At 40.4% G+C, this 12,512-nt stretch overlaps 1 protein-coding gene across 7 annotated transcripts in view; it reads left to right on the top strand.

The window, feature by feature from the left end:
* SEC16A (SEC16 homolog A, endoplasmic reticulum export factor) overlaps positions 1–12,512 on the top strand; it is a 32,074-nt gene that overhangs the window by 17,388 nt on the left and 2,174 nt on the right. For 4 of the 7 annotated variants that reach the window (XM_064468442.1, XM_064468438.1, XM_064468444.1 and 1 more), the window contains 21 exons: positions 264–506; positions 832–929; positions 1,635–1,716; positions 1,901–2,018; positions 2,262–2,373; positions 2,652–2,757; positions 3,188–3,328; positions 3,444–3,557; positions 4,234–4,432; positions 4,627–4,866; positions 5,539–5,627; positions 6,657–6,704; positions 6,891–7,049; positions 7,289–7,366; positions 7,660–7,716; positions 8,411–8,522; positions 8,860–8,997; positions 9,689–9,789; positions 10,141–10,215; positions 10,835–10,894; positions 11,816–11,890. In XM_064468442.1, the coding sequence (XP_064324512.1) occupies positions 264–506; positions 832–929; positions 1,635–1,716; positions 1,901–2,018; positions 2,262–2,373; positions 2,652–2,757; positions 3,188–3,328; positions 3,444–3,557; positions 4,234–4,432; positions 4,627–4,866; positions 5,539–5,627; positions 6,657–6,704; positions 6,891–7,049; positions 7,289–7,366; positions 7,660–7,716; positions 8,411–8,522; positions 8,860–8,997; positions 9,689–9,789; positions 10,141–10,215; positions 10,835–10,894; positions 11,816–11,890 (2,445 nt within the window). Of the gene's footprint in view, positions 1–263; positions 507–831; positions 930–1,634; positions 1,717–1,900; positions 2,019–2,261; positions 2,374–2,651; positions 2,758–3,187; positions 3,329–3,443; positions 3,558–4,233; positions 4,433–4,626; positions 4,867–5,538; positions 5,628–6,656; positions 6,705–6,890; positions 7,050–7,288; positions 7,367–7,659; positions 7,717–8,410; positions 8,523–8,859; positions 8,998–9,688; positions 9,790–9,904; positions 10,120–10,140; positions 10,216–10,834; positions 10,895–11,815; positions 11,891–12,512 lie in introns of those variants that run through there. The other 3 variants (XM_064468441.1, XM_064468440.1, XM_064468443.1) reach the window with 3 other exon arrangements.

Raw genomic sequence — 12,512 nt, 5'->3', positions numbered from 1 at the left:
TCTTGCTGCTTGAATTTTTATCCTAAAATATTTATACATAAAATGGTATTTATGTAAAAGACAGTAATATGCATAAGTGACCTATCTTGGAATAGTTCAGATTGGTGGAACAGGTAAACTGGTCACTTGTCCTCAGGTGCTCAAAGGTGCTGATATTCACATGCTGTTGTTGAAGTCACAAGTAAAAGGAAGGGGGTGTTGAAATAACAGCTTTTTATTTTTGGTTGTTTTGTGTTGTTTTTTTTTTTTCTCTACTTGTATAGACTGTTGTGGGAACAGACTTGGCTGAACTTCTGCTCCGAGATCATAAAACAGTGTGGCTTCCTGGGAAGTCCCCTAATGAGGCAAATTTGATTGATTTCACTAATGAGGCTTTGGAACAAGTGGAAGAGGAGTCTGGTGAAGCCCAGCTCTCATTTCTCACTGATAGTCTTATAACCACAATTGACAGTCTTGAGAAAGAGACAGAGAGATTCAGAGAGTTGCTGCTTTATGGCCGCAAGAAGGTGAATACTTACACTGTTGTTCCAAATACTGCATATGTCCTATTTTGTTTACCTATTTTTAGCAAATCTTAAAGCTCTAGGCATCAGTTCAAATAATTTTTGCAACTTGCAATGCATATAATACTTCATGGCACTGCACTACACTGATATGGAAAAATGTTATTCCCTACAGTTAATAATATAAAACAATTATATTGATGTGTTAGCATTTGATCTAAACAAACACTTTTTTCATTCAATCACCAAGTACTACTTTAAAACAGTCATTGTTTAGCTGAGTAGTATGGTAAGCTATTCCCGGGAAATTAATTTCTGTGTTCATTAGGATGCTTTGGAGTCTGCCATGAAGCATGGTTTATGGGGTCATGCTCTGCTACTTGCCAGCAAAATGGACAGCAGAACACATGCAAGAGTTATGACCAGGTACTATTTTGCTTGTTGATTAGTACAATATGATTACCTGTTCTGCTAATGAGGTAGAGATTTGGAGCTCAGAAATCTTAATGCCAAAATCATGAATTATCCTTAGCAGTTCATGTAAGAATTATGCTTTAATTTTACCTCTATGTTCAGTTGTCACCCGTTACGTTTTATTCTGGGGCCTTCTGGCCATAAACCTGAGAAGTTATTCTATGCTACTCATTCCTTTTAAGGGCTATTTGAACAGTGTCATCTGTGGGCTTGCTTGACAGGTGCTGTTAGCCAGGCTTTGAAAAAACTGTGCAAAAAGCCAACTGTCGGCTTTGTAAAAGCCAAGTAACTCTGTCATACCTTTCATTCTCCTTGCCTGAAAGAAGCAGATGTGTTTGTACCTGCTTTGTCTGTAGCTCTTCTCTCAGCTTCCTGAGCTTGTGAAATGATGTAACTAAGTCTAGTCAGGTGGCACAGGGAGAATCCTGAGGTTTTTACTAGCTTGGACTGACCTATGTCAGAGTGGCAGATCCAGTTAACTAGTAACGTTTGACTTTTGATCATTATCCACTGGGCAATTGCTTATTCAGTGTAGTATTTTCAAACAGCACTTCCTTCTCTCAAGCTAAGCTAGATTAACTGCTGCTGAGTGTTCAAGTACATTTTAACTGCTTACCCCATGTTTGTGGTTTGTTTTTCTGTATCATGTCTCTCTAGATTTGCCAACAGTCTCCCAATTAATGACCCTCTGCAGACTGTTTACCAGCTCATGTCTGGAAGGATGCCAGCTGCATCCACGGTAAGATTCAAGTGATAGCTACAGTTGAGACTGAAGAGGCACTGCAGTGATTAGTAGAGTTCACAACAGTAATCTTTCCATGTGCTTTTTGTCAGATAAGTTGTTTTAGTCCTTTTTAGGTTGAAACGCTTACCCATGCAGAGCTGCAGTCACTGATTTGACCAAGTAATTCTTCTAATTTTAGTGCTGTGGAGATGAGAAATGGGGAGACTGGAGGCCTCACCTAGCAATGGTGTTATCCAACTTGACCAACAATGTGGACTTGGAATCCAGGACCATTGCAACCATGGGAGACACTCTTGGTAACTCTTGGGGAACGAATAGGGTGATGACTAAAGGAAGAGCTTTCTGAAACCTTTAATTACTCAGCTTATTTTTTTGAAAACAAGCAATTGGTGTGTAAAATGTAAAGTGGAACAGTTTTATATGGGCGTGTCTCTACTGTGAAGGTATTTTGAATGCAAACCCAAAACAATATGGGACATTGAATTACAGTGTGCTACCGAGGTGAAGTATCCTGAGTTCTGTCGCTTATTTCTCTACAGCTTCTAAAGGCCTGCTGGATGCTGCTCATTTTTGTTACCTTATGGCCCAAGTTGGTTTTGGAGTTTACACAAGGAAGACAACAAAGCTTGTCCTAATTGGATCAAATCATAGGTTTGGCTTTCCTTTTTCCTTTTTTTTCCACCCCACAACTTTTTAAGGTGCAAAAATGAAAGCTTAATGGCTTGAGAGACTGAGTTGCACTGCTCCTCTTATCATCACTACCCACAGCTGGTTTGGAGATAACTATTTCATGCCCTGTCCTTGTTTGAGGAGTAAAAGTTATTGATATCGTGCGTCTAATAGAGCCATGTTTTTTATTTCTGATTGTCCTCATTGAGTTTATACACGCTGACAATATAGAATATTTTTCCTCTCCTATTCCCAAATAGCTTGCCGTTTTTTAAGTTTGCCACCAATGAAGCCATTCAGAGAACAGAAGCCTATGAATATGCACAGTCACTAGGAACTCAGCCTGGCTGCTTGCCCAATTTCCAGGTGAAGAGCTGTTTCTTTTTTTTCTTTTTGGCAGGTTTTATGCAAGGTTTCAATCTCTCACATGGAGTGTTCAGCACAGCAAACTTTATCTATTGTAACATGAAATATTCAGGGATAACGTAGTGCAAGATGGCTTTTTTCGTGTTGTCACTTAAATCTTTTCCACGTTTTTCATCTGCACATTCTGAACTCCTGAATTTAAAATTTTGTTGCTATTGTAACTGTATTCCAAAAGAAAAATCCAGCAGAAGGTGTTGGCACTAGCTGTAGACAAATAGATAACTTCCATTGGATACACTGGGTGGAGGAGGAGTATAGATGTGATAATGGGATATCTGAGCTTTCAACTGAAATGACAGACTACCTTTCATTTGATACTTCTAAGACTCTTCTGATCACTTGGTTTATTTCGCCTGCTTGCATTCTCTAGGTTTTCAAATTCATCTATGCTTGCCGGCTAGCTGAAATGGGGCTTGCCGCTCAGGCTTTCCATTATTGTGAAGTGATTTCCAGAACTATCCTTAAAGATCCACATTACTATTCACCTGTACTTATTGGCCAGCTAATCAAGGTAACGTAAGGAAGAATTAAGTATTTGTGGCTTCGTATTGTAGATGCTAAACTGTGGCTAAAGATGCCTTTTGTTGGCTGGTTAACTTAAAGTTTACAATGATTCCTTTCTCTAGATGTCATCACAACTACGCCTGTTTGACCCACAGATAAAAGAAAAACCAGAACAGGAATCTTTTATTGAACCTTCATGGTTAGTAAGGCTTCGACATGTGGATGGACAGATCAAGGTACAGAATGTACTTTTCAGCATGACGTATTCTCTTTTAAGGATTAGTGTAAATCCAATTTTTTAAATGGTTTTGTTTATACTGCTGATTACAGAAACATATGAAGTGACCTTCTGCTATATTCATGTTGTAAAGTACAAGTGTTACAATTTAAACCAAGTGGATTTACCACACTTTAGTGCCCTAAGAATCAATACGAATAGTTAAAGGGTGGTGTATGTTACGAGACAGGCTTTTCTTAGTACTGTAACACAGGGAGAATTACAAGGCTCGTTAGGTTACCATAACTCCTGCTGTACGGGGGGGAGGGGGGAAGTTGTATGTGAATTAGTGTAGCTAGATTGTAACAGAGTGGAAATAATTACCATTTATTTAAAGAGATCTCTTAGACATCTGAACCTTGAGCTAATTAACTAAGCTTCCATTTGACAAAAACAAACCAAAACAAACAAAAAACCAAAACCCCAACCAAACAAACAAAAAAGCCCCAACCCAACAAACCCCACAAACAAAACTTTAAACGTTTTGGTGGAACTTGGCCTCCAAATGGCTGACAACTCATTTTTAGACTAAACACTAAAAAACCCCCTGTGGGCTGTTTTTACTCTAAGGTCTCCTTTTGTTATGAACTGGTACAGTTCCGGTACAGTTAATAAGATCTTGCTTTCTTGCGCAGGAGGGTGCAATAGCTTATAACACAGACACCCCACCACCGTACGCATGCAGTACACCAAGCTCTGAATTAGACCGTGCTAGTCAATGTGATGGAGCAGGAGGTGGCCGTGACATGGGTCCAGGTGCTGAAAATCCATTGTTGGCATCCTTATTACCCAATATGGCTCAACAGATGCAAAGTGTGCAGCTGATGCCTTCAGGTTAGTGTTTCATATCCTCCTTCATGCCAGAGAGAAAATAAATGTTTCAGGTTTCTGGTATAAGAAACCACTTAAAAGGGAGGTAGAAACAGTGATATTTCACTTCTGCATTGTGTCATTTTATTCATAGGGTAAAAGGTTCACACACAGGAATTTCTGTTTACTTATAACTCTTAACTTCTTTTGTGCTGCAGTACCTCAGGCTGTCCTTGATGGGTCAGCTGCTATGATTCCTCCTGGTGACCAGGAAGCTGTCCGAAGTGTCCCTTTGTATTCAGTGGCTTCTCAGCCAGGACCTGGCTTTGCACCTCCAGGATTTTCAAATCCATATGGAACCGAACCATCGCCACTGTATTTAGGGTCAGCATTACCACCAGGAGGGCCACCACAAGAAACTGAATCACGGTCAGAAGAGCAGACAAACCTGGAAACAGGTCTGGGATCTTAGTAAACAGCTTTCCTCCCTTGTAAGGGGAATGAAATATTTTTTGGAGTAATGCAAAATATCTCAATATTTAGAAAATAGTAAGTCAAGTCTTGGGTAATGAAATTTTAAAACACCATATAACGGTACAGAAGCATCTGTGGAAAGTTATAGCATTCATCCTGCTTATTTGGCTTAGATTATGAGAGAGGTCAGAGTCAGCAGACTATGATTTAGACCTAAGAGGTAATCACTGAGTGCACTGGGATTGGCAGGTCTGTGACTGGAGCCTCAGGAGTTTCTGCCTCTGGACATCAGCTTCTAGGACTTTAAGCTTTAATTCTGTGACAACAGAACCCAACATGTGTGAAGGCAGCATTATGCGGGTTTGGCAGAGCTGTGTTAGAGATGTGCAGCACCTTCAACTGCCCCGTACTGATGGTTGCATCCCTCAGCCTGCTCTGATCTGTGTTTAGAAACAACACAATACCCATGCAGGAGGAAAAAAAAATTCAGAGCAACCGCAGTTCACATCTTTTAAAAGATCAGGTTCTTTGTAGCACAAAATTCATATCTAGTGAAAACTTTTTCCTTAAGTGTTGTTGTGGTGTTTGGAGGCTATGTCGGGGGTGGTGGTGGTGTTGTGTTTCCCCCTGCTAACATAATCTGGTTTGTTTTTAAGGAGCGCAGAGAATTTCCCCAGAGTCTCCTTCAAAAATGTCTTTCCCTGAACAGAGAGAGGAGGATTTCTATGGCAGAATGGCTAACATGGTATCTTTATTTCGTATATCTCTTCAATAAGTGTCAGTTGCATTGCAGATATTTGCAAACACAAGAGTGTATTGGGGCTCCATCTTGCTCTTCGGCAAGACTTGAACCTTAGTTTTCTGTCCCCACTGTCCTTCCCCTTCAGTGGAATAAATAATGAGGAACTAGTAGAAAAGTTTTTAGACATTATTTTCTTCTCTAAAAATAATTATCTTTAAAGGGGAAGGGGGGATACCAGGCTGTTGTCTGAAGAGTTTAATTAATCTTCCTCTGCCCTGCCTTCCTCTCCCATCTCCCAGATTGGTTCTTCTTAGCCAGAAGAATTTGTAGCATGCCATGAGCAAGTGAGGCAAGCAGGCCCTAAAGAACGTCCTGGGACTGAATTTTAAAAGCATAGTATGGACTGTCACTTGGTCATGGCTGGAAACGTGGAAGGTGTTTATGAAAATGCCAAACGACTTTTTAAAATATATAGTATTTTAACTGTTAAATATCACTGAAGTTGGTATCTCCTTTTATTCTCCTGAAGTGACAAATGTTTGAAAGAATGAATATAAACTTTTAAAATAGGGATACATTTGGCAACTGATAAAGGATTGGGAGACTTCTTAACTAGAAATGAACCATACTTATAGAAGGAACAGTGGGGGGGTGTTTTTTTGTTTTTTTGTTTTTTTTTAATGCTTGATTTGCTACACAAACATTAGAGCAACCTAATGCTGGAGGGGAAAAAAAGTGCAGCAACCGCTCCTTGGTGCAGTATTTTTATATCTTTCCTCTTGAGGGCTGGTTAGCCTGCACAGCAGTGCCTTGATTTAACTCTTTTTAGTGGACCAATTACGCGATAGTGCAATTACTTGGCCAGACTTCAGCTCTTTTTCTGCACCTCCTACATGTCAGAGGAGATAGGAGTACCCAAATAACCAGCTTGAATATCCTGAGTTGTGTGGGAATTGTTGATAAAAAGTGAATGTTGTGTCAGATACTTAGCGGCTTGCTTATTAAGCATGTCCTGGATTTATATCTAACCAGGCACCAGGACGAAGATCCAGATCTGCCTCTCAGTCTTCAGCACATATGGTAATGCCACGAGCAGGCTGTTTCTTTCAATAGATCTTCATAATTTTTTTAATGTTTAATTTTATGTGCTTTTGTATCTCTTCCTATTACTAACTTTTCAGAGAAGGAATTTGTTTATCAAGACAAAATGTAATCCATCACGCCAGCAGTGACAACTTCGTACTTTCCCATATATTTGTAATACAGGGCTATGGGCGAAGATCACGAACGACTTCGGAGTCCTCTGCTCATTCTGTGGGGCGAGAGAGATCCAACTCTGCAGCAAAACAGCCCTCTCCTTCTCCCTCTGTTCCTGTAGGGAAGGAGACTAAAAAAGAAATAAAAAAGGAGCCAGCACCTAGAAAGGTAAACTTTCTAAGAAAGGTAGTGGTAGCTGGAGGAGATTTGTTAGTATATGAGGTAACTCCTGGTCCTGGGTACTGATTTAATAGGTCCTGACTAAACCGTTTCTTTCTATTACGTGCAGCTCCGGGCTCAGAGTTTAAGTCCCTAACAGAAAATTAGTTGTTGCATGAATCTTTCTTTTAATCTGCCTGTAAAGACAGTGTTGAGAGAATTAACTGCATAGATTAATTTATTTTTAGACTGGTGGAAACTGGTTTCGCTGGCTGATGGGGAAAGGGAAGAATGAAGCTCACCTTCCAGATGACAAGAACAAATCAGTAAGGCCCCTAAATTGTCAAAACCTTTACACGTTTTCATGTGTTCAAAGTCTTTTCCCGGGTGACAGATAAACATTGTTTTGACAAGTAAACAAATGTGTGTAAAACTTTCAACATTGTGCTTATTCTAAGACTGCCTTTAAAAAAAAACAAACAAACAAAAAAAACCAAACAAAAAAGCTTGGGGTTTGGTTTTTGGGTTGGTGTTGGTGGGTTGGTGTTGGTTTGTTTGGTTTTTTTCTTAGCAGCTGTGTTTGAACTCCTTTGAGTCTTTGACTGTGATTTCCTTGTAGATTGTTTGGGATGAACAGAAACAACGCTGGGTTAATCTGGATGAACCAGAAGAAGAGGTAAAAATCTGAGGACTCATTATTTCTCCAAGGGGAAAACTGAAATCCATACTGGCACACAATTTCCTTTAATCTGTTAGTGGCTCTTAAGAATTGCCTCTTACTGAATTTGGATTAAAATGTGCAACTTTTTTTTCAACTAATCAACAGGCTACGTGTTCTTATGGTCTACATCCTTATGGAACCATTTGTATCTTTAGTTGCCTGTGCGGATCCAGTAATTGTAATTGAATTTACAAGAGAACTTGCTCTAGGCTTAGCCCAGTGTATCCCTTCAGAGGGTGACACCACCTGGGCAATTGCTTGTCAGCTGGTTTGCTGCAAATAGAATATAGGGAAAAAAAGTAGAAAGAGTCTATAGTTTTGAAAATGTAATGCATTGTAAAGCAAAGACAATTATGCATCCTGTCCATCCTTGTCATTCAAGGACCTGTCTCAAAATACAAATTATAAGAACCACTGTTGTAAATGTTTCCTTTTAGCGTGAGTGTAGATGGGTTGTAGAAATGCCAGCTGACATTAGTTATCAGATGGAAGATGAGGAATAGTGGTCTGCTCTTCAGGATGTATGTCCATATACGCAATCTTGTGTGCTCTGGAATAGGTAAGGAAAAGAAGTCAGATGGAAACTTGGTTTAAAACGCTCAGTCAATGATGTGGTTGGATTTTTTTGTTGTTGTTGTTCTCCTTGCAGAGCAAGCCTCCACCGCCACCTCCAACAGGATTTCCTAAAGTTCCTCAGGCTGTTCCACCTGGACCTGGAGGCCCACCTAGTGCCCCTGTCAACATGTTCTCCAGAAGAGCAGGTAACAGGCAAGATCGATGCTTGACCTATGGAAGACTTCAGGTTTTTTGTTGCATAAAATGTGAAGGCAGAAGTCTTGGCTGTTCTGGAGCTGTTTGGGAACAGTTGGCAACTCAGTGATTTCATGGAGCTGTGGCTGTTGCTGGCTTTGCTTGTGCCAAGCTTCTGCACTGTGACTGCTGTCACAACTGTGTAGTGACTAGGGTATTACTGTTGGTATTCCTAGAGCATTATTTTCTGATTCTGAAAGATGGCTTAACTGGCAGACTGTTTGAAATAAGCATTGTGGTACTCAGCCCTATGTTTATTTCTGTTATTTCTGGATTTTTCTGTTTTAGCTGGAAGCAGAGCCCGTTATGTTGATGTCCTGAATCCAGGTGGAACCAAGTCAGGTGGTGCTGTTCCTGCACCATCAGACCTATTTGCTCCCTTGGCACCCATGCCGATTCCTGCGAATGTATTTGTTCCGAACTCAGGTGTGTCACGAGTGGATAAAATTGTAAGGAGGTTTTATGGTTAGTTATGGTTATATGGTCACCTAAGTGATTTTTGCCAGTGTGCGTGTTATGTAGCCTTTAATGAACATTTGAGAATGTTCAATCTCGCTCCAATCTGGTTTAGAAGTAAAATTACTCTGGGAACTGCAGTAAAACTAATGGGTTAGTAAAGCCCAGCTCTGTGTGCTGCAAGCAAAGGGGTTCTCTTTTTTGCCTTTTTTTTTTGTTGTTGCTTTTTCCCCACCCTGCTGTTCCAGAGCGGCTAGGCCATCCAAACAGCAAAACTTGAACTGTGTAGTATTCCTGTGTTGCTCAGTATCTTGTGCTCACTTCTGACACCCGTTCCTAGTTCTAGGATTGCTGTTTGGGGAAAGAAAGGGGGAGGTCTTCCCTGCATGCTTGCTTACCATCTGTTCTTCTTTTTTTCTGCTTTCGCCACATGCTGTGTTGCACCACGGTTATCTGTATGAACTGTACGCATCTCCTGCTTTTGCAGACTTATAACAAGACTGGGGCATCTAGAGACATTGACACTGAGCTCTTTAAATTACCTTTTTCCTGGAAGGAGATTGGTATTGTAGAAATTCAGTTCTCTGACATCTCTGCTTCTCGTTCTGTGAAGTCAAATGCCCTGGTGTGGTGTGTTTGGTTAAATCCCATTTTCTTGTAGTTCCAGGGGAGCCCCAGCCAATGGAAGGGAGCGGTGCAGCAGAGCACGCGCCAGCTGCAAATCAAACCAACGCAGATCCTGCTGCAGCTGTTGAACCAGAGGTGGGTTAAAACCAATGTCTTGTATACACAATTCAAACTTCTGATGAAAAAACCCTCATTATTCTGAATAGTAGTTTTATAGCCAGAGTATGTACAAAGCATGTTGTTGTTACAGACAAACGTAATGCCTGCATGTTAGTTAAAAACTGGAGGAGTGAAAATGGAAGTGGGAAGCCCATGAAAAGTGGCCAGAGGGACCAAGAACGTAACACAGGGAGTAGCCATACACTGCATGTTTCACCTGGCTTGATGTATTGTAATGTTCTCTTGCTTCAGTACGATCAGTATAGCAGAAATGTGAAACAGCATCATAGTAACGAAGGGTAACAGAAGTGTGTTGTCTTTCTTTAGTATTTAAACCCTGCAATCCTTCCCCCTGGATCTGGACTTCCTGTTTCTAACCCTGATGGCTCCCAATCGGGCGAGGTAAGGCTTGATTCAGAGTAGTTAGCTAACGACCTGTGCAGCATATTTTAACTGTTAATTTGTAGTGGACTTAACATGGGCCATCTAAAAGAAGAAGTAACTGACTTGGTGGCTGATAACTAGCCAGGATGGGATCGTATGACTGCCTACAAAATTGTACAGAAAAACCCTCTAAGTACATACGAGAACTTCAATCTCTGAGGCCTATGTTCTGTAGTGTCATCTCCTTTTCTGTATAAGTAGAGTTTTAGAAGCCTTTTCAGAGTAAAATGTCAATAGCAGTTTGAGGATCTCTTCTTGCCTCCATGCATGCGTATGATTTCACTAATATTAAAGTGTGAGACACAACGAGGAGAATAGATTGCTATGTGCCAGGCAGAGTAACATTACCTTTGTTCCTACTAAATGTTTTCTATATCTACATAATTTTGTGCTTTAAGAAGTCCTTTTGATTTAAACTAACTTCTGGCTTTACTTTTTTTAACTTGAAGTTGGTTTAACCTTTGGCAGTGAGACTTTTAAAATTAAATAAAACAACTGAAAGCTTGGGGCAGTGACATGCATGACGACTTTTTTATTTGTGTTTTTTTTGTATTTGTGTGTTCTTGCTGTTTTGTAGCTTTCGCGCTCTAGTTCAATGAGTTCATTATCACGTGAAGTAAGCCAGCATTTTAATCAGGTACATGTGGCTGGCCATTCTCATTTATGTTAACTTATTTGCTTTTCCCCTCTTTTTTTTTTTTTGCATTTGCTCAAATACTTACTAATGCTACTTTTAGTCATTTTCCCCTCTACTCATTTCACAGAAATAACATTAGAAGTGGCTAATGATGTAGTGTTCCTTTTAACACTCAAACAGGGTCTTCAGAATTTTTTGTATTTATGAGAATGCACGTAATCTGGGCATGCTTTTTGTTTATGTTCATGTTCCCAAGAGATTCACTTAATAGTTCCGATCAGCTCTTTCCTGGGATACCAAAGAAGTCAGTTGATTTTAAACAAACAAACAAAAAACCAACACCACCGCAGCCCCCCAAAATCTCCTAAAGAGACTCACACAAGGAAAACCTTGTCATTCTGCTAGTGCCAGTCTCAAATCGGTAATACCACCATTGCCTGTTTCATCTGTAAAAGCCCCTGTAGGAATTAAAGGAATGCTTCATCTCTGCTGTAAGTTCCAGTACTGTGGGGTCACCATAAAGGGCTGACACAAACTGTTTCTGATATTTTTTAATAAAGCGAAACTTGACATAGAGTGTTTATTTTGGGGCAAGTCCTAAGGTCTACTAACAAAAGCAGAAGATACTAATTCAGTGAAGTCGCACTGGTGTCTTGTTTTGGTTTTGCATGCTTTGAATTTTCAGAGCTATTTACAGTTTATGCATGTGACATTGTTTTGCTAATTCCTACATTAAGCAAGTAATATTAAAGATATGGATGCAAACTGTACCAGCACTTTTTGCAGCTGTTACAACATGCTGCCCTGTCCATATTGTTGGCATTTTTACTGTGAATACTTTCTCTGTGTGACTAAGCAAACCACATTTGAGAGGCAGTGAAGCTCTGCAGTTCTGTAACTTCCGTATTATCTACTTTTTAGCCTGCGGCTGTACCACCTTCGGGGGGACCTTCAGCAGGAACAGTACCGTTCTACAATCCTTCTCAATTTGCACAAGTGAGTTAAGGCCTCATCTTGGAACAAAACCATAGACTTGTTAGGCCGGACTGTTAAACCAAGTAGTGAAACGTTGCTCTAGTTAAATCATAGTCATGCTGAACCTTCTTGTTTTAAGTGACTGCAGGCTGCACCTACCTTTAATAGGTAACTTGATGTAGCCTTAATTATCAGTACAAATTCTGCCTTCTCCTCTCCCAGGTGCCTTTTGAACGTAGTCTTTGTGTTCCTTTCCCCACTCCCCACCCCCAGCCCATCCTTACAGTGAGATAATCCATTCTGTCACCTGTTTTGCCTCTGGGCTTTCCCTGCCTTTGTAGCATTTTGGAATTTTGCAAGATAAAGTAATGGAACCAACAGCTTCTACACTGCAGTCTATCTGTTCTCCAACCAAGTGTGAAGGGTTAAAAGGTTGCATGACCAAAGAGGCCATCTCACAGTCACAGGTACCTGCATTTTACAGCAAGGCTTGTACGTAGAACAAGGCTCTTGCTACTGCAGGATGAGTTTCTCTTGCCTCATTAGAGCCACAAAGATTAAAACTGTTTAAAGGTGTACCTCTGTGAAAATGCGGTGCCTCTGAAGTGCCGTTTAGCTTTGATAGTCAACATCACCTGGCAAG

Source organism: Phalacrocorax carbo, chromosome 18 (genome assembly GCF_963921805.1).
Source record: "Phalacrocorax carbo chromosome 18, bPhaCar2.1, whole genome shotgun sequence".
NCBI lineage: Eukaryota > Metazoa > Chordata > Aves > Suliformes > Phalacrocoracidae > Phalacrocorax > Phalacrocorax carbo.
This window is presented reverse-complemented; position numbering and strand designations above follow the sequence as displayed.